The sequence below is a fragment of the Melospiza georgiana genome, chromosome 6 (genome assembly GCF_028018845.1).
Source record: "Melospiza georgiana isolate bMelGeo1 chromosome 6, bMelGeo1.pri, whole genome shotgun sequence".
NCBI lineage: Eukaryota > Metazoa > Chordata > Aves > Passeriformes > Passerellidae > Melospiza > Melospiza georgiana.
The window spans coordinates 61,974,126-62,001,746 of record NC_080435.1 but is presented as its reverse complement, the minus strand read 5'-3'; the positions used below and the strand labels follow the sequence as shown (position 1 = coordinate 62,001,746).

The 27,621-nt window shown below is 44.0% G+C and overlaps 2 protein-coding genes across 2 annotated transcripts in view; one reads left to right on the top strand and one right to left on the bottom strand.

Moving 5' to 3' along the window:
* Positions 1–17,321, top strand: RTRAF (RNA transcription, translation and transport factor). The gene is given in 9 exon segments (XM_058025650.1): positions 1–226; positions 2,439–2,563; positions 4,107–4,133; positions 4,135–4,207; positions 8,103–8,189; positions 9,058–9,146; positions 12,799–12,867; positions 15,456–15,504; positions 16,986–17,321. Coding segments are annotated over 9 exon segments (735 nt in total). The 5' UTR covers positions 1–165; the 3' UTR covers positions 17,141–17,321.
* NID2 (nidogen 2) overlaps positions 17,017–27,621 on the bottom strand; it is a 25,342-nt gene continuing 14,737 nt past the window's right edge. Inside the window, exons 15-22 of the mRNA XM_058025639.1 lie at positions 27,395–27,616; positions 27,130–27,299; positions 26,013–26,142; positions 22,616–22,787; positions 19,809–19,966; positions 19,134–19,257; positions 18,389–18,501; positions 17,017–18,297 (exon numbers count right to left, since the gene is read on the bottom strand). Of these exons, the coding sequence (XP_057881622.1) occupies positions 18,287–18,297; positions 18,389–18,501; positions 19,134–19,257; positions 19,809–19,966; positions 22,616–22,787; positions 26,013–26,142; positions 27,130–27,299; positions 27,395–27,616 (1,100 nt within the window). The 3' untranslated portion in view covers positions 17,017–18,286. The remainder of the gene's footprint in view (positions 18,298–18,388; positions 18,502–19,133; positions 19,258–19,808; positions 19,967–22,615; positions 22,788–26,012; positions 26,143–27,129; positions 27,300–27,394; positions 27,617–27,621) is intronic.

Sequence of the window (27,621 nt, the reverse complement as noted above, 5' to 3'; positions counted from 1 at the left end):
GAGCGAGCAGAACGCGGAGCAGGGGGCGGGCGTTCTCCTCCTTCCGGTCCGTGCGGTGCCGTCGGCGCGGCCTGAGCGGGGGAGGCGGCGCCGGCACCGGGATCGGGATCCGGGATCCGGGTCGGGATCGGGATCGAGGCCGGCTCCGGGAGCGGCACTGGGACCATGTTCCGCCGCAAGCTCTCGGCGCTCGACTATCACAACCCCGCCGGCTTCAACTGCAGGGGTGAGGGGGCTGCGGGGAACCGGGGGAGGCTGGACGGGGATTGGGATGGGATCCATGGGATGGTATGGGACGGGATTGGGATGGGATGAGAAGGGATGCATGGGATTCATGGGATGGGATTGGGATGGCATCCATGAGATAGGAGGGGATGGGATTGGGATGGGATTGGGACAGGACAAGATTGGGATTGGGATGGCATCCATGAGATAGGAGGGGATGGGATTGGGATGGGATGGATGGGATGAGATAGGATCCATGGGATGGGATGGGATCCGTGGAATGGGATTGGGATTGGGATGGGATGAGATCATGATGGGATGGGATGGGATGGGATGCGGTTGATGGGATGGGATCCATGGGATGGGATTGGGATTGGGATGGGATCCATGAGATGGGATGGGATGCAGTTGATGGGATGGGATCCATGGGATGGGATGGGATGGGATGCAGTTGATGGGATGGGATCCATTGGATTTGGTTTGGGATGGGATCCATGGGATGGGATTGGGATGGGATCCATGGGATGGGATGGGATGGGATCCATGGGATGAGGTTGATGGGATGGGATCCATGGGATTTGGTTTGGAATGGGTTCCATGGGATGGGCTGGGATTGGGATGGGATCCATGGGATTTGGTTTGGAATGGGATCCATGGGATGGGATTGGGATTGGGATGGGATCCATGGGATGGGATGGGATCCATGGGATGCAGTTGATGGGATGGGATCCATGGGATTTGGTTTGGAATGGGATCCATGGGATGGGCTGGGATTGGGATGGGATGGAAGGGGTCCCTTCCCCCCCAGCCATTCCCTGGCTGAAGCTCACCCAGAGGCAGCGTGGCCCAGCTGGGCTTTGGCTTTGGGCCGCGGTGACACCGCAGAGCTGTCACCTCCCGTGTCACCCAGCCCGGACATCCCTGTGTGCCACAGCCTGGGAACTGTGGGGTTCCAGCCCCCAAAAATCGGGATTTGGGGTCAGGAGGAGTCAGCAGTGAATGGAAAAATGTGCAGCCATGATATTTATGCTGTTTTGTGAGAGGAGCTGGGGATTAGTGCTGCATGTGTCGTGTGTGTGTGCTGAAAACAGAATTAAAAACTCAAATTCTCTGCTGTTTTTTCACCTTTCTCTCTGTGCTCCATAAGTTATATAATATATATTTAAATATATATATAAAGACATAGATAAGAAATATTTAAATATATACTGACTGAAATAAATATACACTAACTAAATTGTAAATATATATTATAGATATATAAGTATATACTAAAATAAGTATATACCAACTAAATATTCAAATAAATAAATCAATAAATATATAAGTAATAATTTACATAAATTCTATAATTCTGTATATTATATAAAATATATAATATATAATTGTGTATTAATTATGTATTATTTATATATTATTAATATAATTTATGAATAACAATTTATTATATATAAATATGTACTAACTAAATGCATAAATAAAAGTGTATAGTAACATATATAATAAATATACTAACAAAAATAAATATATACTAAATATATAAATAAATACATATTATAGATATAGAAATTTATGCTAACAAAAATAAACATACTAGCGAAATATATAAGTAAATATATATTATAAATGTATAAATATATACTAACTAAAATATGTACTAACTAAACACATAAATAAATATATTTTCTAAATATATAAACATATACTGACTAAATAAATATATACCAACTAAGTATATAAATATATATAGATATATACTAACTAAAATAAATATATACCTGCTAAATGTATAGATTAATATATATTCTCAATATATACATATATACTGACTAAAATAAATATATACCAACTGAATATATAAATAAACATATATTATAGACATATAAATACATGCTAACTAAAATAAATATATACTAACTAAATATATAAATTAATATATATTTTAAATACATAAATATATGCTGACTGAATTATATACTAACTAAATACATAAGTAAATATATATTATAAATATATATTAACTAGTAAATATATATTAGCTAAATATATATATTTGTCACCCACTAAATACCTCTTTAGTGGGTTTTCTATATGTTTGTATATGTATGCGTTGTTTTTAATGGGAAAAGTGCTCAGAGCCATCAAGATCTGTATGAATCAGATGAAAACTTGAGATATTTTTGAATTCCTGCTCTGTTTGCTCCTCCCCACAGATGAGACAGAGTTCAGGAATTTCATTGTCTGGCTGGAGGACCAGAAAATCCGACACTACAAGATCGAGGACCGAGGGAATCTGAGGAACATCCACAGTGAGGACTGGCCCAAGTCCTTTGAGAAGGTATTTCCTTGCTCCAGACATTGCTGTCAATGATATTTCACAGCTGCTGTGGCTGTGCAGCACAAATAAAGAACTGAATATTTGTCCTGTTACATTTCTAGGAATTTAAATGTATTATTGGAGCCAAACTGGGGGAGTTTATGACAATGGGGGAATTTTGTGCATAGTTTTCCCTCAGCTTTGTTTGTTTAATAGGTGGAGTGTCCATCCCAAACTGGTTTTTGTCTTTTTTTTTCTTTTTTTTTTTTGCCTGATTTGATTCAGCTCTTGAACCAGAAGCGAGTCTGCAAATAAACAAATTTTTTCTGCATTAATGCTCCTTTTGTCCCAAAAGGAGGTGGATGAGGCTCCTGCAGGCCTTGCCAGCATGTGGGGGAAGCTCATCCCTGCTCCTCCTGCCATTCCTGATAGATTTTTCTGGTTCCAGATGGATTTTTCTGGTTCCAGGTGGATTTTTCTGGACCCAGTTGGATTTTTCTGGACCCAGATGGATTTTTGTGCATCCAGGTAGATTTCTGGACCCAGATGGATTTTTTTCTGGTTCCAGATGGATTTTCTAGACCCAGATGGAGTTTTTTTTTCTGGTTCCAGATGGATTTTTTTTGTCTAGACCCAGATGGAGTTTTTTTTCTGGATTTCCTGAGCTGGAAATGTGATGGATTTTCTGGTTCCAGATGGATTTTTCTGGTTCCAGATGGATTTTCTGCATCCAAATGGACTCTGGGTGATCTCTGTGCTCCTGAGCATTTGCAGCCCCCCAAAGCTCTTGAGCTTTTCCTCTTGCTCCCATTTCCCCTGTAATTCCCAGTGCCCATCCATCCCAATTTTTTTCCCCTCCTGGAAACTCTTGCTTTGCTCAGTGAATTATTCCAATATCCTGGAGGTGAAATGGGAATATCTGGAATTCCAGGCTTGTGGTGCCTTTCCTGGCTTGGTGACAATGTCCTCTCCGTAATTCCCAAGGAATTCCTGTTTTCCAGCCCCTGGAAAGCAGAAATCCCTTTTCCCAGCTGTGTGGCACTCCTGTCCCTGCAGCAAAGGGACATGACAGGATGTCACCATGTCCTGGTTTTTGGGTCTCGTGGTCTGGGATAGAACCTCAGCCTGGTTTTGTCCTCTCTTGTTGTACAAAATCCCTAAAAAAGGAAAATTTTACTTCTGCTGCTGCAGGGAATGCTCTGGTGTGGGGAAGCCTTAGGTGGTTTCATTCCAGGTGGGAAAGCTTTGTTCCAACTTGTTCCCCCTTCCCTTGTTCCATCTGCTCTGTGACATGAGCAGAGAGCAAAGCAAGGGCATTTTGGTACAGTCTGGCAATAAAAAACATTCATTAAAAATAAAATTCCATTCTCAGGTGTCAGACTTGAGCTGGGGGTGCTTTGGGACACTCCAACATGGATCAGATGCCACAGCAGGAATTTCACAGTGACACCTCTTGTTAATTAATATTTTCTGTGAGGCCTGTGGGAAAGTGACAACAGTTCTGTGCTCCCAACTGATTCATCCACTAAAATCCATTTTTTTCTCTTTTTTTTTTGCTGCCCAGTACATGAAAGATGTGAACTGTCCCTTCAAAAATACAGGAACGACAGGAAACTGTGGATTGGCTGCTTGGCTTGGCTGTGAGGCTGGAGTATGGAGATAATGGTATGAGGAAATCTATTTGATATCTCAAAATGGATAGGGAGTGGGGGGATTCTGATTCATTTCACACAATCCTGTGTGAAATTCACATGGTTTGGGTTGGAAGGGACCTCAAGGATCCATGGGCAGGGACACCTTCTACTACCCCAGGCTGCTCCAAACCCCATCCAGCCTGGCCTTGGGCACTTCCAGAGATCCAGGGGCAGCCACAGCTTCTCTGGGAATTCTCTCTCAGCCAGGAATTCCTTCCCTTTGGTTTGGAGGAACTTTGCAGCATTCCCTGTGAGGTCACTCCCTGTGTTCCTTGCATCCATTCCGTGTTCCATTTACCTTGGAGACAATTTCACCTGAAACCTTTATTGCAAAGCTGTGCTGTCCCCGTGCTTTGGGACAGCTCCAGCCACTGCCCAGCTTTCCTGGGATCCTTGCTACAGCTGGGAATTCACTGGCAAACAGCCAAGTGTGTCTTCTCCTCCTCGAAGCCCTCCTGTATATTCCTGCTGGTTTTTCTGGAGAATCACAGAGAGATTTGGATTGAAAGGAAGCTGTAAAGACCTTCCAGTCTAAACCCCCCTGGGCAGGGCCATTTCCAGGCAGGCCAGGTTGCTCCCAGCCCCATCCAGCCATACCTGGAACACTTCCACAAAGGAAGTCCTGCACCTCTGCAGGTGCTTCAGGTAGAGCTTCAGCAAGTCAGGATCTTCCTTCAGCTTGGAGAGCAGCTTGGAGGTCTTGCAGGAGCATCCAGGCTTCCTGCCACATCTCTGGAATGGACAGGGACAGAGGCACCTCAGGGCTGTCCCAGGGAGCAGCTTGTGTGGGAATCATGGAATGGTGTGGCTTGGAAGGTTCCTTAAACCCCACCTCATTCCAGTCCCCAGGAATGTTGAGCCTGTCCTGGTTTTCTCCACAGGGGCTGGGCACATTCTGGGAAGTCCCTTCCTTGTCCCCATGGGCTCCTGGCCTGTGGCACCAGCCCTCCCTCACCTTCCTCCAGTAGGTCCTGCTGAGGAAAAGCAGCAGGAGCAGCAGGCACAGGGCTGGGATGCTCCAGCAAAGCACCTCTGCCACGGTGGTGCCCTTGGGGGCAGTGCCCCTCTCCAGCTGGGGCACATCCCACACCAGGGTGGCCCAGGAGGGTGGGCACGAGTGGGAGGTGCTGCTGGGGTAGAAACAGCTGAACCCAAAGGCCACCAGCAGGAGCTCCTCCAGGCTGGGCATCCCTCTGGGGTCCTGCTCAGGCCATCCCTGGGTGGCACCTGCAGCTCTGCGCCTTGGGGACGGGAGTTGTCACCCCCACAGTGCCACCAAATGTGCTGTGATGTCACAGTGCCCTCGCACACGCCGGGTTCCACAGGCAGGGACACCTTCCCCTGCATGGTTTCAATTTTCATCAAAATCAGACAGTGTCAAAAGGATATTTCACTTCTTTAAAAGAATAAAACACAATTTTGTGTGTTTGTTTGCACCCCCTGCTCAGAGGAACTGTTTCTTTTCAGCTCCCATGGGACTGGAACAGCATAATTGCATCTTTTTTCTTTTCTTTTTCTTTTCTTTTCTTTTCTTTTCTTTTCTTTTCTTTTCTTTTCTTTTCTTTTCTTTTCTTTTCTTTTCTTTTCTTTTCTTTTCTTTTCTTTTCTTTTCTTTTCTTTTCTTTTCTTTTCTTTTCTTTTCTTTCCTTTCCTTTCCTTTCCTTTCCTTTCCTTTCCTTTCCTTTCCTTTCCTTTCCTTTCCTTTCCTTTCCTTTCCTTTCCTTTCCTTTCCTTTCCTTTCCTTTCCTTTCCTTTCCTTTCCTTTCCTTTCCTTTCCTTTCCTTTCCTTTCCTTTCCTTTCCTTTCCTTTCCTTTCCTTTCCTTTCCTTTCCTTTTTCCTTTCCTTTTTCCTTTCCTTTTTCCTTTCCTTTTTCCTTTCCTTTTTCCGGATAGAGCCAATCCCATTGTAGATATTTACCCCCTTTCTCCCTGTGGGATTGCCTTGATGAGAACTTCCTCTGAAGGGTATTAAGTGCATTATATTTAGTACTGAATTTATTCAGAGAAGTTATTCTTAGACCACTTTTAAATTTTTTTTTGTTTGTTTTTAACAAGGAGTGGATGTGGAAGCCTTGGGAACTAGGACAAAGTTCTGGAAAAGTGGAGTTAAATCTTCCCCAAGTCACAGCAGTTCCATTTCCTTATGGAGGGAGTGGGAATACAAATGTAATTACTGGTGGCAAAATAACAACAGCCGAAGTGCTGCTTTTCCATTTCCTGTAATTCCTGCAGGGATGGGATACAAATACCTGTGCTGTGATCCTCAGTCCTTCAGGATGGGCAAAATGGGCTGCCTATGCCTTGGGATTGTGTGAAAAAAAGGAGGAGTTCAGGAGATTCCATCTTCCAAAGGCTTGGAAATCCCCAGTGTGGGCTGTGAAACAAACCCTGAGCTGGAAATGTTTTATTTATTCCTCAGGACCAACATCATCTCCCAGTTCTTTTTCCCTGCTCAAGGCAAAGGAACTGATGGATTTTAGAAGGGCAGATCTGGGAGATGCAGCTTTTTTGCTAATTTTTTCCTTCTTTTTTGCCAGGGATAGGATTAAATTGCAGGACAGTGATACCTCAGGTTCAGCTTTTCTATTTTTCAGATTCTGTGCTGCTTTAGTGTGAGGGTCTCATCTCCATATGAGGGGATGGTGAGCTCTGTGCACAGAGCAGGGAGACAAAACAATTTCTGCTCCAGCTGGGCACCAAGGACAAATGACCCAAATCTCAGCCCAGGAGCACAAACCCCGTGGGCTGGAGAGAGAAAAACAAGCAGGGTGGGACTGCAGGGCTAAAGCTGGAATGGGACAATGAACTGCAAGGTGCAAATGGACCAAAACTTATAAAAGTGAGAGACCTGTGACCAGTTGTCCATTTTTGTGGCCATTTTGGGTTGTGCTGCCCAAGGTGGATCCATGGAGGAGATGCTGTGAATGAATCCCTGCTTTATTCTGGAGCTCCATCCAGCCTCTGCTCTGGGGCAGCCTGCACAAGGCATCATGATATTTCCTGTAGGGACTCAGATGTTTGTTAGTTCTTATCTCTGCCACAGTGTCACAGACCCTGAGTTCTGCAGCACTTCACTCTAACAAACTAAAAATGGAGCCCCAGCTCTCTCTCTCTACAAGGCCTTTTAAGGATAAACTTAAGAATTAAGTGTCCAGTTAATTTAGGTGTCCAGTTAAGAAATGACACCTCAATTATTTTCACTTTTAACCCAATAACCAACCACCCATGGCTGCAATGGGGACGTTTTTATCCAATTACACAAAACCACCCAAACCCATGGAGAAGAAGGTGAAGAAGGAGCAGCCTCACCCTAAAACCTCCATCTTTTTTTTATATATTGCTATATTCTAAACCCTTGAACTCTAAGTTTTCCATCCTGTGATATCACACAATTCTATCCAAACCCCACACCCACAATCCCAGTTCTGCCATTCCATTCTGGAAGCTTCTCCACAGCCCTCAGGTCAGTGCAGTGTTCTCCTGGGGGTCAGAGCCTGGCAGCACAGAAAGTCTGAAATTCTCAGTGCCCAGGGTTCCAGCACTTGTTCAGCCTTCAGGGGTGAGGCTGTAATGAAGAGGATCCTGCCCTAAATAAAAGTCTGGAGCAGGCTCTGAGGCTGGGAGCTCCTGGAGCAGCTCACAGGAGTGGCAGCTTTTGGTATCATTAACATTGGGAGCTCCAAAATCCCAGTTTATAAACCCAGAAACCTCAGTTTATAAATGCAGAAATCTCAGTTTACAATCCCACAAGCAACAACCACACCCAAAAATCCATCTGTAACACCACAGCTCCTCGCTAAACTTGGAGTTATTTCTTTTTGCCATTAATGCTGATGATTTTTGTGTTTGCCTCCTCATTTTGCCAGCTGATAAATACAAGGATTCCACCCCTGATGGTGCTAAAAATGCAGACAACACAGCAAAAAATGCAGAGCCCCTGATTAATCTGGATGGTGAGTGTGCCACAAGCTCCTGGGTGGGGATGTGCTCCATGGCCTGGGTCTTCCTCAGCTGGTTAATCCTATGTTGTAGATTTTTTAAAAGCTTTAGGACTGCAGATCTGAACATTTACATGAACAGCTCTGCTCTGTAAATCATAATTATTTATTTTAAGTGAGGGAGAAGTGGCAAGATGCCTTGAAAAGTAAAAATATCCAAGGAAACATGGTGGCAGGCTGGTTACTTCCATGCTGTCAGGGATTTCATGTTGGCTTTTTCTTCCCCAGCTGTTCTGTCATCATAATTTTAATTTCTTTTTTCCCTGCTTGGCACAGTCACAATAAATGGAAGTGGTGGGAGAGAGCTGCTAAAATCAATCCTAAATCTTCCAATATTCTTCCATTCCTCCATCTCCAAAAAGGCAGGGATTGATCCTGCCCTCACCAGCAGCAAGGATAAAAAGATACAAAACAATAAAAATGTACAAATAATGTACAGCAGACAATACCTGCCTGTAATTTATATTTTCAAACACTTTTCTTGGCTGTGTAGCCCAGTGCTAATTCCTCTGCAGCCAAATTGTTTCCTCACTGCTTGGAATTATGGAGTTAAGGTTGGAAAAGCCCTCTAAGATCACAGAGCCCAACAATGAACCCAGCACTGCCACATTCAGCACTAAATAATGTCCCCAGTGCCACATTCTTGTTTTTTGAACACTTCAGGGGTGCTGAGGAATTGCCCTTGTCCATCCTGAAGAGCAATCCAATGTCATGGAGTGAGGGAGACACTTCTGCCTGCTGGAATCAGTGAAACCAAAATAAATTATCATAATTTTTTAATGATAATCCTTATTTTTTTCCAATAATCCTTCTTTTTTTCCAGTGAATAATCCTGATTTCAAGGCTGGAGTGATGGCTTTGGCTAATCTGCTTCAGATCCAGAGACATGATGATTACTTGGTGATGCTCAAGGTGAGTTTCACACTTTTCCCACCTCTATTTTTTCCTTCTTTTCCCCAGTGCCTGGTGTGTGTTCATAGCTTGAGGTGCAGTTACTGACAAATATGAATTTTTAGGCAAAGATAGGAAAAAAAAAACATTTCTGTGTCTTTTCAAGCAGATAAGAAGACATTTCATGGAAATTCAGGGAGAATTATCCTGGTCAACAATTTTAGCTGAGTTCTTCAAGGAACATCCTCAAAGGAGAAAATTCTGTTCAGTGCTAGAAATCAGAGAAAGTTGAAAATTTAAAAGTTAATGATGCCAAAGGTGTTTTAAAACAACATCCAAGGGAGAAGCCACTGTTAAAAATTTCCTTTTTCCTTTGGTCCTATGAACTGTTTACTCCTTTTCATTATTTAATTTAAATTTTATAATTAATTAGTGCTTTTAAGTGCACTAAATAAGCTGATTAATTTTCTAAACCATCTTTTTTATGTCTTTAAGAAATTTTCTGATTTTCTGGTGGAACTTTATAGATTTGGGGTTAAAATAAACAATACATTATTGATGAGAGTATAAAATCCCAAGTTCCTACTTGATCATGTCATACTATGGGAATAAACTTTGTTTGGTTTGGAACAAAAAGAAAAGCATTTAACTTTAAAAGAAAACTCATAAAGTTCTGTTCATGGCAATAGTTGTGATATTTGCTAAAGTTATTTTGGAGAAACCAAAAGCTGTGGGTATTGAGGTTTATTTAGTGTTAGTCTGTAACTCTTGAAAATGATAATCTGGTTTTTGAAGGAATTCTCAGCCTGCAGTTATTCCATCCATTTTTTCCCTTTCTCTCCAGTATGGTTTCCTACTTTCCGTTCCCAATATATTTTTCTTCAATCTTTAAAGAGCATGGAGATCTCATACCCCCCACCAAAAACCACTCAAAACGCCCCAAAAATCAGTGAAAAGGGAATCAGGTAGGGAGGGGAGACTCTGAGTGTGGTGATATTGAGGATTTGCAGCTTGAATGAGCTCAGCTCTTATCAAAATTCCTTCAGATCTTCTTTGAAAGAAACTTTAGAGAATTTATAATTCTGCATAAATTTATTTATGCAGAATTATACACCGAGTAAAGCAAACTTTACTGGCTGTGTAATTCTGCAAAAATGTATTTGTATAATTCTGCATAAATGTATTTGTATTTCCACATCTTTTTTTCAGACAGATTTGGGCAAAACCAGCCTGAATTTTCTTGCTTTTAATTCCAGCAAGAGTGGAATCCTGCAGTGAAAAATCCCCATTCCAGGAGCAATGCAAAGCTGTTTTTGGGGTTGGGATGATGATATTAGAAGGTGTCAAAATCTTAAATTCTCTCCCACCATAAGCAGGTTTGCAGGGAATTTCTGATCCCTGTCCAGGCTCGCACACTCAGGAGTGGATTTTAGGGAGAGCCAGAGGGTGCAGGCACAGCACAGACATCTGGGCAGAGATTTAGATCCCATTTAAACCTGGCAAGTGGATCAGAAAGCATCTGTGGGACACAGTTGGATATTTCCTAATGCCAAAAGCACTTGGAATTCTCTTCCACAAAGGTCTGGTTTCACTGCTGGAATGAAACTCCCCATCCAACCATTCCTTTGTCCAGGCCACTTCCTTCAGTGACAGATTTCTAGAAGTATTTAAGTGACAACTTTCTGGTATCAGTTCAACTTTTAATCATGACCAAAACGGGGAGAAATCCTGGGGGAGAAACACAGAGCTGCTTCTGTCACTTTTGGCTGCTCATCAGGGAGAGTCTGAGCAGTGTGTTTGACAGAGCCAGTTCTCCTTTCCTGTGGAAATCTGCCTGCAGTTATTTTTGGAGGCATTTGGAGCTGGAGGTATCTGTAACTGATAGCTCTGATAAGATTTCACCCCATGTGCTGGAGCCAGGGAAAACAGATGAGCACCAGGATTGTCAAAGTCAAGGCTGCTCTTGTTCCCAAGGCTAAAATTGATTCCTTTCTGCTCTCAAAAATTGATTCCTTTCTGCTCTCAGTCTTTTCCTAGCCTGCCTGGGAAGCCTTGCTCTAGGGTTTTTTTGCATGTGGGAGGAGGTTCAGTACCTCCAAAAGATGCTGGCAGCAGGATTTCCTTCCCAAGGCAGCATTTCCATCCCAAGGCAGGATTTCCTTCCCAATTCATCATTTCCTTCCCAGGGCAGCGTTTCCTTCCCAGGGCAGCATTTCCTTCCCAATTTAACATTTCCTTTCCAAGGCAGGATTTCCACCCCAAGGCAGCATTTTCTTCCTCAGGCAGCATTTCCTTCCTAAGACAGGATTTCCATCCCAATTCAGCATTTCCATCCCAATTCAGCATTTCCATCCCAATTCAGCATTTCCTTCCCAAGGCAGTATTTCCTTCCCAAGGCAGCATTTCTATCCCCAGGCAGGAATTTCATCCCAATTCAGCATTTCCATCCCAATTCAGCATTTCCATCCCAATTCAGCATTTCCATCCCAGTTCAGCATTTCCTTCCCAAGGCAGCATTTCCTTCCCAAGGCAGCATTTCCATCCCAGGCAGGAATTTCATCTCAAGGCAACATTTCCTTCCCAAGGCAGGATTTCCATCCCAGGCAGGATTTCCTTCCCCAAGCAGGATTTCCTTCCCAAGGCAGGATTTCCATCCCAGGCAGGATTTCCATCCCAAGGCAGCATTTCCATCCCAAGGCAGCATTTCCTTCCCCAAGCAGGATTTCCTTCCCAATGCAGCATTTCCTTCCTAATACAGGATTTCCTTCCTAATACAGGATTTCCTTCCCAATACAGGATTTCCTTCCTAAGACAGAATTTCCTTCCCCAGGCAGCATTTCCTTCCTAAGGCAGCATTTCCATCCCAATTCAGCATTTCCTTTCCAAGGTAGTATTTTTGTCCCAAGGCAGTATTCCCTTCCCAAAGCAGGATTTCCATCCCCAGGCAGCATTTCCTTCCCAGAGGAGCTGCATTGCTGCAGAGTTCAAGATGTGAGAACTCAGGAGAAGAAGATTGGTGCTGCTGCTTTGGGGCTGTGATCAGCTCATTTTGGAATCATGGAATTGTTTAGCTTGGAAAAAGACCTTTAAATCATTGAGCCCAACCATTGCCAGCACTGCCACATGTCCCCAAGTGCCACATGCACACAGCTTTGAAATCCCTTCAGGGATGGGGGTATCACCACTGTGAAACCCTTTCCAGTGCCTGTCCACCTTTCCCTGGAAGAAATTTTCCCTGATATCCAACCTAAACCTCCCCTGGCACAGCTTGAGGCCATTTCCTCTTGTTCTGTCTCTTGTTCCCTGTAGGAGATCCCAGCTCCCACCTGGCTCCTCCCTCCTGTCACCCTCCTGAGCCTCCCTTGCTCCAGGCTAAAAATCCCAAGATTTCCAGGCTGTTCCTTGTATTTTGCAGCTTCTGTCCCAGGAAGGGCAGGAATTAATGGTGTGAAATCAATGTCCTTGTCACTTCTGGTTCTGTCACCTGGGTGAGATCCTGCATGCCACGATTATTCCTAAATGGAAAGGTTTAAGGGCTGGAAAAAATATTAAAAAAAAAACCTGTCACAAAACTGGATTTGGGGTTATAATTGTGGCTCTTTTTCCCTTGGAATTACTGAGAAATGCCTCAGGACATGAATTAATTCCTGTTCCCTTTCCATGTTTTTCCCAGGCAATTCGGATTCTGGTTCAGGAGCGCCTGACACAGGATGCCATAGCCAAAGCCAGCCAGTCCAAGGAGGTTTGTGCCCATGGCCAGATTTAATTATCCATGCTAATTAATGAAGATAAAGCTCTGTCCCCTCAGTCAAAACCATTTCTGTTCCAACACTTCATTTAGGAGGATGGTGGCAGCTTCATTTATCCCAGCCATGCTGGTTCCAGCAGATCTGGGGGATTGTGGAGGGCAGGACACAAAGCTGGGTTTTTTCCATGTCAATACAAACACACCTGTGTGAGAAATCATGGAAAAGCTCTTCCCTGAGTTATTTTCCACAGGATTATCCTGATTGTCCTATAGAGTGAGGGGAAATGCATGGCCTGGCTTTTCCTTGGGATTAGGCACCATAAAGAAGTTAAATTTTCCTTGTTTGGAGTGATTTTTTTCATATGGACACCTCATATTTGTTCAAGGAATGGGATGTTGGACATCCAGCTCCTCCCTCCTCTCTTTCCCTAGAAAAAAAAAAGGAGCAGTGAAGGAAATTTCTGCCCTTAAAGTCAGATTTTTGCAGAATTCTTTGCTAACCACGAGCTGGCTGTTGGGAAAGATGTTCCAGGGGATGACTGTGGGTTTTTAGTTTGGGATTTCCTCATCATTCCAGATCTCTCCAGAATTTGGGAAAGGCAGCCTCACCTGCCCTGCAGGTGTATGAGTGTCCCTGCTAAAGCAGCTAAATCTGCTAAAATCTGCTAAATCTGATCAAAGAACCCAAATTCTTTCATTTTTGTTGGCAGCTGCTCACAACAATCCATGATTTATTTATTTCTTTATTCATTAATCAAAGCTTTGGACCTGCAAATCCATAAAACTGTTCAAAGAGCAGGAAAATAGGAAAACAGCTGAGCCTGCTGTCTTCATTTCAAGGTTCTGTAATGTTAATAAAAAGCAGCTTTTAGTTTGTTGTTTTCATAGCTGCACAGCTGGGATCAAAATGGGATTTTCTTTTTTTTTTTTTATCTCAGGGAATTGTTCATTTTTGATAGATCTCCAAATCATCAGCAGGGCTGAGAGGTCTCTGTCTGGGAGATAACCTGGGAGTGTTTTTTCCTTAGGAATGCCACATTCCAAGGGGTGTGGAGAAAAGGGAGCGGTGAGAAGCACGAAAATCTGTGCAAGGAGGGACCATCAATATCTTAAAAACAAAAAAAAAAAAAAGTAAAATTAGATTTATTCTTCAGGTTTTGGCTGATTTGTAAATGGCCACATTTTTGTGCAGCATTCATAAATCAGATTTGTAGGGAATGAGGCTGGAAGTGAAGTTGTGTGTGCAGTTCCTGATGTAAAAGTTGCTCTTTTTTTTTAGTTCATTCCCTGTTTGAAGGATCGTGAGCTTGTTGTAGGATGGGCTGAGGGGATTCCAAAGGGAGTTCCCTAAAAAGGATCAGACTCCAAAGCGTGGGAAGAAGGGAGGGTAAAGAATTCCCTGCTAGCAGGGGACACTGGAGGAACCTTGGGGAATTTATCCACAAAGAACTGTGAGAGAAAAAAAAGACAAAAAAATGACAATTTTTTCCTCAGTACCCCCCAGGCTGGCAGGAACCTTAAGTACAAACCTCAGTTCTTAAAAAAAAATCCTTGTAGGAAGTCTGATATTTCTGGAATCTTTCTGAAGTGGCTTTAGTGGCATTTTGATCACCAATTTTAACAGTGGAGATGGATTTTTAAGATTGCAGTAAAACATGGATTTTACTATAAAGGCCATGGAAAAACCCCCACTTTTTGCAGATGAGTTGCAGCCACCAGTTTGTGTTTAATTTGTGTTTTGATCAGCTCAGATTCTTTTTTTTCCCATGTGTATAAAAGCCTTTAAAGGAAATTTTCACTGTCTAAAAGCTTTACAGCCCCATCCCTGCAGAAATTAATGGTATTGAACTCTTGATGTTTTTGTTGTGCAAAATGCAAGGCTTTTGGCAAATGTTAAAAAAAAAAAACAAACTTGCTGAGGGTAATAAAAGCAAATTCTGGCATTTGGAATGTTTAAATCTAATTTTAAGTGCATGTTGAAGCTCCCTGAGTAAAGATTTAGTGTGACCACTCCTCTGCAGCTGCACAAAGGAAACACAGCAATGCTCAGAAATCACCACTAATAAATTTTGCCTTGGAGTGTTTTAATAGATAAAATGTTCAGAAAAATGGAATATTTCCCTTTATTCCTAAACTTAACACTTGAGCAGATGCTTGTGGGGATGTTGTGAGCTCAGCAAAAGTTGATTACAGAGAATTTGTGCAGCTCTTTGCAGTCAGCCCCTGCTCCAAGGCTGGCAGCTGTTGAAAGGCAGGAGTTTCTAAGAAAGCTCAGTTTTGTTTTCCTGGGAAGCTGCAGGGTTGGGTGATGGCTCCCAGTCCTGCTGTTGGCCTTTTAAGGATTGAATGCAGGCACTGTGTATCCACCGAGGGATTCTGAAGCAGCAAGATTTTTCTGTAATAATGCTTGGGGTTTGGTGTTTCAGGACACAAAGGGAGTTGTTTAACCAACTTTTCAAACTTTTCACACATTTTTGTCTAAGCAAAACCCATATTTTCTCCCCAATACCTGCTGTAGTCGTTGATTTGATTTACCAACATTTAAATGACATTTTTAACACTTTTTTTTTTCCCTTTTCCAGGGTCTGCCTGTTGCTCTGGAAAAGCACATTCTTGGATTTGACACGGGAGGTGAGCACTGCCCCTAATGTGACTTTTAAATGGGAATGTTTGCCTTTGACAGAGTTATTACTGTCAGATCCAGAGCTGATGTGGGCAGTAAAAAACCCTGCGGTGGAAAGAATTCCTCCCTCCCAGCTGGTTATTTATGAGCATCCCTGAGCATTTTGGGTTTGGAACAGCAAAGCCTCAATCCAGTCTGTTTGGAATCTGTTGAAATAACAGCTTTGAATGCATCCTGCTGTTGGTAAATCCTGCTGCTACCAGCAGAGGACAGCTGTGCTGCTCCATGCACTGCAGCTGCCTCCTCTCTCCTAAAATCCCACCCAGGCACCTCAGCTTGGCAGCACCTGATGGGTTATTGATAAACCTGAGGGATTATTGATAGACCTGATGGATCATTGATAAACCTGAGGGATTATTGATAAGGAACAGCCAGCCAGGTGACCTGGGACTCAACAGGATTCACTTGTGTTCCCCATTACTTAAATCACTGCTTGGAATGTTTCACACCAGCCTTGGAAGAGGGAGGTTGGAATGAGATGATCCTTAAGGTGCTTTCAGCCTTTTGTGTTTTTAATTTATTGTTTCTATTAATTTTATTGTAATGTGAATGTATATAATTAATAAGTTGTTAGTATATGTATATATTGTATTACACATTGCATTTTAAATTTAAATAATATATTGTATTAAATTATAAATATTATATAATATATAGAATACGTTATATTACAAATTTATTATGCAATTTTAATAATTGAATTTTCAATTTATTTTATATAATTATATTTTTATATTATAAATTTCATTATAATATTTAGATTCTTATTTTATATAATTATATTTCTGTTTTATTATTTAAGTTTTTATTATTTTATTAGGATATCTTTTTATTTCTTTAATGTATATTTTTGTTTCTAATTTGTTTGTATATTTTATTTTTATATTAATTTAAGTTTTTTAGGGGTTGTGAATTAAACTTTTTTGTGTTTATGGAAGGTTTTTTGGGGGCTTGGGGGTTTTTTTGGTTTTTTTGTTTTGTTTTGTTTTGTTTTTTGTTTTGTTTGTTTGGGGGATTTTTTGGTTTGGTTTGGTTCGTTTTTTTTGCAGTTTTTTGTTTGTTTGGGTGGGGTTTATTTGTGTTTTTTTGGGGGTTTTGGGGTTTTTTTTTTTGGTGTGGGTTTTTTCTTTGTTTGTTTTTGGTTTGGTTTGATTTTTGGGTTTTTTGTATTAAAAACCTTTATTTTTATGGTTCCCTCATTCCCTGCCCCTGGGCTGCAGGACGGTGGGGAAGCTTTGGAGGCCACCCCATCCCTCTCCAGCAGCACAGAAAATTGTCCTCTGCTTCCTTCCACCCTGGAAACCACCAGCAGCAACACCACGCAGGGCCCTAAAACTCCCTTAAATCCCTCCTGTGAGCTGAAAACCATGCGTAAAAAGCTGAGAATAAAATTGTGGATAACTGCATTTCCTCTGTGTGCCCTCCCCAGACGCCGTCATCAACGAGGCTGCGCAGATCCTGCGCCTGCTGCACATCGAGGAGCTCCGCGAGCTGCAGACCAAGATCAACGAAGCCATCGTGGCCGTGCAGGCCATCATTGCTGACCCCAAGACTGACCACAGACTGGGCAAAGTGGGCAGATGAAGGGAGAAGAGCTTCCATTCCAGCCCCCCGTGTGTCAGTGCAATTAGGGACAGCTCCGCTCTGGCGTGCAGCTTGGAACGGGGTTGATTTGCCTGTTTGGGAAAGAAAACAGGAAATTGAATTCTGACTTCTGATGAATTACCAGATTTTTTTTCTTGAAATAAATGAAATCGAGGGAAACAGATTGTTCTGGTGAGCTCTGAGTTGGCAAATAGGACTTTTTTTTGTGTGTGTGTGTGTGTGTCTCTTTTTCATTGTGTTTGGCTTTGTGTGGAGGGGAATGTTACATAAAATCTTCTTTTCCTGAGGTCCTGCCCTAGGAACAGCTTGCTCCTGGCTTGCATGCTGAAATATTCCCCTACAACTGAAATAGTGAAAAACTGTATCCCAAGGGCAACTTAAAACCAACCTTTTTTATTCAATTATTGAAGTAACTTAGAAAAAGTGAAGCATTACAACGTAACTGGTATTTCTGAACATGTATTGGTCTACACTGGGTAGGTCTAGGAAGGCACTTGGAAGACCCAACAAGCATGAACAGATCAATTCTAGCATATTCTTCTAATATAAATACTAAAAGACATGCATGGAGGCAGTGGTGAAAACACAGAATCATCCTCTGGAAAATCTTCAATGCCTTTGCCACATCCCATCCCTGTTCTGCAGGATTTTGGAGCACACACAGTCTCTGTCTTCAGGGCTGTTTGTTAATTAGACCCAGTAATTAACTGCATCCACAGCTTCCCATAGGCACTTAATTTCTTATTTTTGGATAAAAAGACCTCTTGGTCAGATTGTCAAAACTATGAAAAATGAATCCATTCTTCTTCCAATAAAATAAAATAAAACATTGGAGTAAAAATAAAAGCTACACTTTAAATCTTGCATAAGCAAGAGTTCGAGTCATGGCTTGAGCTTCCCAGGATGTTTTTTTTGGTGATATCTCAACATTTTCCATTTGGTACAAAAATACAGTAGTAAAGTCTTGAGGTATAACTATAAAAAATACTTGAAAATCTTTTGCAGGAAAGCAGGGCACTTCATTGGCCTCCGTGAGGGACTTCTCCCCCTTGTATGCAGCGACAGTTCTCTGGGTCTGAAATTCCTCTGGGTGCAAAGATCCTCGTTCCCTTGAAAATGGAGTTACTATTTCCTGGCTGTGGGGAGAAATGGAGATTTCTAGTGTGAAGTGGAGATTTTTCAGGCCATCAGAATTCACAGGGGGATGGGGTTTGGGTGGGATTTTACCTCCAGGGCAGTAGGGATAAACTGCTGTGATTCCATAGAGGTGGGATCGCTGCTCTGGGAGATACTCATCAGTGAAGGAGCCTGTTTCTTTATTTACAGCTATCACCCCATCCCTGGTGGGAAAAAAAAAAAAAAAGGGAAGAAGTGTTTTATTCACCTGTGAAAATTAAGGGTTTTTCCCATATTTAGAACAGGCAGCTGAAAATCTTGCTCTGAACACCTGCAGGACAAGTGGGAAGAAATTTGCTCCATAAAATCCTCCTCCAGCTCAGTCAGTGCATTTCTGTGTGGTGATGCAGCCACAGAAAAGAGCCTTCCAAGGAGAGATTATCTCCCTGAGAGTCTCCTCCAAGCGTGGCAAGCCCTTAAGTGTTTGTTGTAACCCAAGATTGGCTGGGAGCTGTGAGAGCTTCCAGCTGGAGTGGGAAGAGAGGCGAGTTCCTGCTGCTGGAGGGAACGGCTGAGGACAGGATCTTTCCTTGGACCTCATCTACATCCAGAGACTTCAGCCAAGTCTCAGTTTAAAAAAAAACCACCCAAACCACTGTTTCTATCCCTCCCAGGGAGCTTGTGTCTAAACAACTCCTCGGTGCTGAGATTTACAAGCAGGTGCTGCTGAAGCCGCGCTGGGAGATCCAGGAGAGCTCTGGGGAGGCTCCAGGGTTTGGGAGCAGGCTGGGATTCCTCTCAGGGAGGGGAGCTGAGCATTCCCGGGCGTGCAGGGCGTGGGGTTTTCCCTGCTCACCGTCTCCAGTCCGTGTGGTAGAAGTGGTTGGCGTAACTGACGATGCTGAAGGGGTAGTTGAGGTTGCTCTGGACGACGCGCCGGCCGGTGCCGTCCGGGAATGTGCATTCCAGGTGCTTGGTGCCTGTTCCAACACAAAATATTCCCCATCCCACTGGAAATGCCACACTAAATATGTGCTTGGTATTTCACAGACTCACAAGGATCACAGCACACCCCAACAATCCCACCCTGGGCATCCCTGGCAGCTCCTGGAGCTGTGGCAGCCTCGGGGCTGTGCCCATTCCCTGGGGAGCCTGAGCAGGGCCAGCACCCTCTGAGGGAAGAGCCTTTCCTGAGTTATTACATTTTGAAACAGCTTTTCAGCCTGAAGATGTAGCATCATAAAATTCAGGGTTGGAAAAACTCCCTAAGATCAAGTCCAGCCATTCCCAGCACTGCCAAAGCCACCACTGCTCCATGTCCCCATGTGACACATCCACACAGCTTTTAAATCCCTCCAGCGCCAAGGACTCCATCATTGCCCTGAGCAACAACATTTTCTATGAAGAATTATTTCCTAAAATCCAATCTGGCACAACACTGGAGCCCACAGGTAGCACTGAGCTGAAGACACCCAGGATTTTCCTCTGAGACCCAGTGTGACCTTCTCTGATCCATCCTTGGGGACATTACCTGCGTCTGCCCAGCACAGCAGCTTGGAGAAGGGGTCAAAAGTCAGGCCATTGGGCAAACCAATGTCTGTGTGCACCAGAACCCTCCTGTTGGCTCCATTGACAGTGGAAGTTTCGATTTTGGGAGCTTCGCGATTCCAGTCCGTCCAGTAAAGGTTGCTTGGGAAATAATGCACAAACAGGGCACAAGAGTAAGGAGTGGTGGGAGATTATCCTGGTTCTTGCCAGGAGCAAGGCCTGGTTTTTCCCTTATCAGTGCCTGACCCATCTTTATTTGATTAGGAAAAAAACCTCTCCAAACAAGGCAGAACGATATCAGACATGTTTATGACCCAAACTGCGGCTCCTCGACAAGGGCGAGTCTGAGGAGCAGCACATTTTGTATCCCAACAGCACCCTGGAGGCACAGCTCTTCAAAATAATCTACATCCTGATACTGGAACAGCAGCTTTATCCAGATCTCGAATAATTCAATAAAAAGAGGGGCTGGGGAGCAGAGCCAATCCCTCCTACAGGACAAGGTCAGGACGGGGCCTGCAGCAGGCTGAACTGCTGCTAACACAGTCCAGGGTAAGGAAGCAAAAAGGAACTTTGCATAACATCCACAGATGTTCAATTCAGCCCCGTGGTGAGATGATTCTGTCCCAGCACCCACACATGGAGAGTCTGAGTTTCTCTCTGCTCAGGGGCCTGGGGCAGTAGAAAGATGAGGGCCAGGCAGGGAATAGGGAGGATGTGGAAACCCAGGGCACTGGAAATATTTCTCTGTCTGCTCTGGGGTGCTGTGACTCCCAGGGGAGCACTCACTTTGACCCTCATTCATGGAGAAAGTTTCCTACACTTCAAGGTAGACTGGAACCCACAAAAGTGTGAAATAGGTTATAGAGAGTAGTATAGGTGTATCACTGGGTGAGAAATTGAGGTTTTGGGATTTTTAGTATGTTGGGGATGGAAGATGGAGGGCACAGGGTTTCTTCTTCATGATTCTTCTCCCTCCTTCTCCATGGGTTTGGGTGGCATTTTGTTTTTGGGTGGAAAAATCCACATTGTGGGCTCTGTGGGATCAGTTATTGGGTTAAAAGGGAAAATAATCCAGGTGTCAGCTCTTAATTGGATGGTTTAGTCTTAAAAGACCTTGTAGCAAGAGATTGTTGGCCATTTTGTGCCTTTTAATGAAAAGCTGCTGAACTCACAGCAGTGAGACTGTTTTACTGATAAGACACAATACCCCAAAACCCAGCCTCCGGCCACATCACTTCTTGTGTCTCCCAAAACCAGGGAATGCCCCCCCAGGGTGTCCACAGGAGCCTTGGCAAGGACAAGTTCTGCACCTTTGTCCTGGATTGCCAAGCAAATTGTATTCTATTTGCCATCTGTATGGCAGTTGTCTTCTGTTCAGCAGGCAGTTCTCCTTATCTCTTCGACAACTGGGGAGATGTCATGGACATATTTTATGAAAAAACTTTTTGCTAAGATTTTCCTCTTGAGAAGCTGAGAGACTTTAGAAACTAAATGTAAACAGTAATTATCTGCTGCTGTAGAATGTAACAAGTGCATTTTTGATTTGTCTCATGTAGTTGTTTTTAATTAATGGCCAATCACAGTCAGCTGTCTCAGACTCTCTAGTTGGTCACAAGATTTTATTATCATTCCTTTCTATTCCTTGCTAGCCTTCTGATGAAATCCTTTCTTCTATTATTTTAGTATAGTTTTAAGATATCATTTTCTTTGAATATAATATATATCATAAAATAATAAATCTGCCTTCTGAAACACGGGGTCAAGATTCTCATCTCTTCCCTCATCCTGAGACCCCTACAAACACCACCACAGGGAGACACCTGCTGATAACAGCTCTTGAATGTCCCTGCATGACTGATAAGAACTACAGCATCCCATTGGCAGATGTGAGCCCAGAGGGAGGAGCCAAGCATTCCTGCCTGGATATAATCTGGAGATTCTGGAACACCAGCACAGCTTCTCCACTGGATTTCCCAGAGGATTTCCCTCTTCCCCTGGATCTCCAGAGGAAGACTGCACCCTTCTCCAGGATCCCTGCTCCAGCAGAACCAGCCCTGACCCTGCAGGAGGGCTGAGCCACAATTCCAATGGGACTGCTGCCAACAGCCTGACCCACAGGGTGTCAGGTTGGGTTCTGACTCTGACAGTGTTGGTTTGGTTCACTGCATTGTTTATCTTTTTATTTTCTTCCCTATTAAAGAACTGCTATTTCCTGCTCCCATATTTTTTTCCCGAGAGCCCCTTAATTTCAAATTTATAGCAATTTGGAAAAAGGGGGGTGTAGCCAAGATCTTTTCTGAAAAATCCTTTCCTTAGGATTTTTCCTCCTGAGAAGCCAAGAGGCCTCAGGAACAAAATGTAAACACTGATTATCTGCTGATGTGAGATGCAACAGGTGCATCTGTGATTGGTCTCACGTGGTTGTTTCTAATTAATGGCCAATCACAGTCAGCTGGCTCGGACTCTCTGTCCAAGACACAAGCTTTTGTTATCATTCCTTCTTTTTCCATTCTTAGCCAGCCTTCTGATGAAATCCTTTCTTCTATTCTCTTAGTATAGTTTTAATATAATATATATAATAAAATAATAAATCAAACCTTCTGAAACATGGAGTCAGGATGAGGGAAGAGATGAGGGTCTAAGACCCCTGTGAACACCATCACAGGTCGGGGGTTTTACATTTTCCATTTCAGGGGAGCCTCCTGCCTTCCTTAGCAAACACCTGGCTTTCCAAACCAAGACAAAGCCCAAAGCCCAAGCTCCCTGTAGGGAATTTGTGGTGCTCACCCTCGGACGGGGTCCACGGCGATGGCACGGGGGTTGACGAGGTCGCTGTCGAAGAGCACGCGGCGCTCGGAGCCGTCCAGCCGCGCGCGCTCGATCCTGTCCAGCCCGCTGTCCGTCCAGAACATGGCCCGGCGCAGGTGGTCCACGGCCAGGCCCTCGGGGCTGATCAGCCCTGCTGGGAGATGGGGGGGAAACGCTCAGGGTGGGTAAACGCTGCTCTGGGAGCCCTCAGGCACCCCCAGCCCAAAGGTTGAGGATGGTGATGCCTTAAGGTTTTAACTTTTAAATGTTTCATGTACTTGTGTGACCATGTTCACAGGGGTCTCAGGTTGAGGGAAGAGACGAGGATCTGACTCCATGTTACAGAAGGCTGATTTATTATTTTATGATATATATTACATTAAAACTATACTAAAAGAATAGAATAAAGGATTTCATCAGAAGGCTGGCTAAGAATAGAATAGGAAAGAATGATAACAAAAGCTCTGTCTCAGACTCTCTGAGCCAGCTGGGCTGTGATTGGCCATTAATTAAAAACAACCACATGAGACCAATCACAGATCCACCTGTTGCATTCCACAGCAGCAGATAATCAATGTTTACATTTTGTTCCTGAGGCCTCTTGGCTTCTCAGGAGGAAAAATCTGAAGGAAAGGATTTTTCATAAAAGATGTCTGTGACACACTTGTAATCTTGTAATTCTTTAGTGTATAAACGACATATAAACTCTAAACTACATATACAGTGTGAGCTGCTGCTTTCCCATTTTGGTCAGACACAATTCCTCAAGGACACCTCACTGACTCAGGCCCCAAGAGATTTAAACAAAAGGGAGCTGGGGAGGGAGCAAATTTGGGTGTCACGGACATATTTTATGAAAAATCCTTTAATTAGGATCTTTTCTCCTGAGAAGCTGAGAGGCCTCAGAAACTAAATGTAAACAATGATTATCTGCTGCTGTGGAATGCAACAGGTGCAGCTGTGATTGGTCTCATGTGGTTGTGTTTTTAATTAATGGCCAAAGTCCAGCTGTCTCAGACTCTCTGGTCAGTCACAAGATTTTATTATCATTCCTTTCTATTCCTTGCTAGCAGGATGAAATCCTTTCTTCTATTCTTTTAGTATAGTTTTAATATATCATTTTCTTTTAAAATAATATCTATCATAAAATAATAAATCAGCCTTCTGAAACATGGAGTCAAGATTCTCATCTCTTCCCATGTCGGGGATGCCCACAAATTCAACACGTGGGGTAAATCATGAAATATGGGTCTCCTCAAGCCAGGTCTCATAAGCTTTTAGAGATCTATTTCACACCCAAGATAGCTCAGCTACCTTAGAAGGCATAAAATCAGCAGGATGGCTTCTGTTGCAGTGTTGGAAAAATAAAAGTTTCAAAAAAAAGGCAAAATAACAAAGCTCTTTACAGAGAAAAAAACAAGCCAGGTGCAAAAGGTCCTTGCTCCTGGTAAAACACCTCACAAAAGTGATCAGTTTCTTTGTTCTCTTCTTTTTCTAGTAAATTGCCCAGGGTGGACTTTTTGGCTTCTGTCCCATTAGCCATCCTTAAGTTTGAGGTGAAGTCCCCCAGGCCTATGAGATGTCTTTTCACCTCATTGAGGAGAGAAACTTATAGACTTATTTCCTTTTTAAGATTTTGCCACTCCATCAACAAAGGGCACATTCCAATAAATGACTTCAGTACCTGAAGCTGTAATTGGAAGATTAACCCCCAATATGCAAATGTACCAAACTTATAAAAGTGTGAAAACTGTCCATTTTTGGGTGTAGCCCCTGGATGGGCTTTGTCTGCCCGAAATGTACCTGAAGGCTCTTCAATAAATATAAATATAACTGCTTTTTATTGTCTAAATTTTGTCTGGGCTCTGTTTTTGGGTAGCCCAAAAAGGCACCAATGGGAGGAGCTTGGAGCTGGGATGGGAAGAGCAGACGTGGCTCAGGGCAGGTGACACTGGGTGAGACATAAACTTTAAGGAATTTAGAGATTTTAGAGGAGCTAAGATAAGCTTTATTGGAGTTAATTAAAATAAATTAAAATAAAAGGCCTTGATGAAGTTAAGAGTTAGTAGTTAACTAATAACTGATTGCTTGTCAGCACAATGTTTGGTGAGCTGGGTTTTAATGAAGAATATAGGAACTGATAAATTGCTTTTAGGAATATCAGACAATTGTGGCCTCCTCTGTTCTGAAACCAATTGAAGATGGGGAATGGGAGTTCTACCAAGGGTTCATTTGTCACATTTGCATTGAAAAGGCAGAAAGGTCAGAACGAGGAAGACTTCATTGACTTCCTCATTTTGGGACCCCTCCCCATGAAAGGGACCACCCACCCATTTCAAGGAACAAACTGTGCATGCTTAATGGCTTTTGAACTAATTACCAAGCTTAATGGCTTTTGAACTAATTACCATATAGGGTGGGGAATGGGATGTACCAAAGTTATGAATATGGATTTGTGTTTTGGGTGTTCAATACTCTTATATACCTATAGATACTCTTATATACTCTCATATACTTATAGATAGTCTTATATACTCTTGTATACTTATAGATAAAAGGGCTCTGGAATCATCTCTAAATTGGGGTGTGTATTTGGGAGCTATCCCACAATAAACACACATTTTTTAACTTCAAGCTGTTAGAGAGTTTTTTGATATTGGTATTAGATCAATATCCATATTGGGAATGGGATGTACCAAAGTTATGAATATGCATTTGTATTTTGGGTATTCAATACTCTTAAATACTTATAGATACTCTTATATACTTATAGATAAAAGGGCTCTGTGATCACCTGTGAATTGCAGTGCGTATTTGGGAGCTATCCCACAATAAACATATACTTTCTAACTCTAAACTGCTAGAGAGTTTTTGGGTATTGGTACTAGATTAATATCTATATTGGGAATGAGATGTACCAAATTTATGAATATGTATTTGTATTTTGAGTATTCAATACTCTTATATACTTGTAGATACTCTTATATAGATACTTTTATATACTTACAGGTAAAAGGACTCTAGAATCACCTGTAAATTGCAGTGTGTATTTGGGAGTTATCCCTCAACAAACACACACTTTACAACTCTAGACTGTTGGAGAGTTTTTGGATATCAGTACTAGATCAATATCCATACTGGGAATGAGATGTACCAAAGTTATGAATATGGATTTGTATTTTGGGTACTCAACACTTGTACAGATAAAAGGGCTCTGTGATCACCTGTAAATTGAGGTGTGTATTTGGGAGCTATCCCACAATGAACACACAGTTTATAATTTTAAACTGTTAGAGAGGTTTTGTCCCTCACAGTTGGATATCGGTCCTAGATCAACATCCATATTTTTTAACAAATCCTGGGGACAGGAGCCCACCTGAGCTGATGATGGTCTCTGGCTCGGAGCCTGGCTCCAGCCCAGCCCGGCTGATGCTCCGTCCGGCCACGTCAGTCCAGTAGATCATCCTGTCCCGGCAGTCATAGTCAAGGCCCACCACGATGGAGCCCTGCCAGGGTCAGGAGAGGAGGGAAAAACGGGGTGAGATCCTGCCAGGAGGCTCAGGGAGGAACCTCAGCCCATCAGCTGGCACTGAGAGCTGCCTGGGACACGCTGAAAGTGGGAATGACACTCAAATCCCATTTCCCCAGCAAGACTCTGCTCTGTTGCCACTGCACCCTCCCAGCTGAATCCCTCAGCAGAGGATTTTAGGCCAGCTCACATCCAGATGGATGTGAACCCTCTGCCTGAAGGAGAGGGTGCTCCAAGAGCGAAGCCAGCCCGGGGAATGACATTCAGGATGGGGAGAGGGAATACTTGGCAAAGTCCTTCACTTCCCCAGGGAGCAGGGAGGGTCCTGGCCCAGATTCCAGCATTCCTCTGCCTTGGCCTGGCCTGGCTGGAGAGGCACATGGCCAGGCTCCAAGGGGAGTCCAAGGAAGGAAAAAGGCCAGCCCTGCAGCTGGAAATCCAGGCTGAAACCAACCCTGGGGAGCTCTGGGAGCATCTTTGTGAGCAGTCCCAGGTCTGGGACCTGTCTGAGACCTCTCTCTCTCTGCTGGGGATGGCTGGAGGGAGGTGAAAATAGAACCCATAGAATCCCAGAATGGCTTGTGTTGGAAAGGACCTTAAAGAACATTCAGTTCCACCCCTGCCATGGGCAGCGACACCTTCCACTATTCCAGGCTGCTCCAACCAGGTCTTGGACACTTCCAGGGATTGGGGCAGCCACAGCTTCTCTGGGCAACCTCTGCCAGGGCCTCCCCACCCCCCAGTCAATAATTACATCCCAATAACCTCCGTCATTGGGAAGCCAAGCCTCCTCATCCTGTCACTCATCCAAAGTGCCACCGAGGCATCCAGCACAGCCAATGTGCCCAGGAGGTGACCTCTCAAACCCTGACAAGCACTTCAGACAGAGGTGAAACCAGGGCCCCAGCCTGTCCCACCCCCCTGGGTGCTGCTGCACCCCCTGCCCACCCCACGGGTACCGTACATGCAGGGACAGCAGGGTCTTGGCAGCCTCCTTGTGCAGCCGGGTGCCGTTCAGGGGCAGGTACCCGATCTGCTGGCCCTGCGCATAGAGCAGGAACGTCCCCGAGGCCGGAGGGGACACGTCGGGCCGGGGCTCGGGCCGCACGCTGGGTGGGGCCACACTGGGCAGACCTGGCGTGTCAGAAGGGACACAGACGGCTCAGCGTCACCGCTCAGCTCCATGCCAGAGCTGGGGGTGCCCAGGGTGCTGCCTTTGGGGTGCTTACAGGGCGGCGTGGTGCCGGGCTCGGAGCGCGTCCCCGGGATCTCGCGGCCGCTCTGCTCCACGCACCAGCAGTAGCCGCTGTCGCCGTGGCACTGCAGCGGGGCGAAGTCCCCGCCGGGCTCGCACTGCGGCACGTACTGGTCCCCGCGGGGGCTGCCCCCGTAGTGCTCCAGCAGGCTCTGCCGCCAGCGCTCGCACATGCTGGGGGGCCGCTCCGTGGGCTCTGCA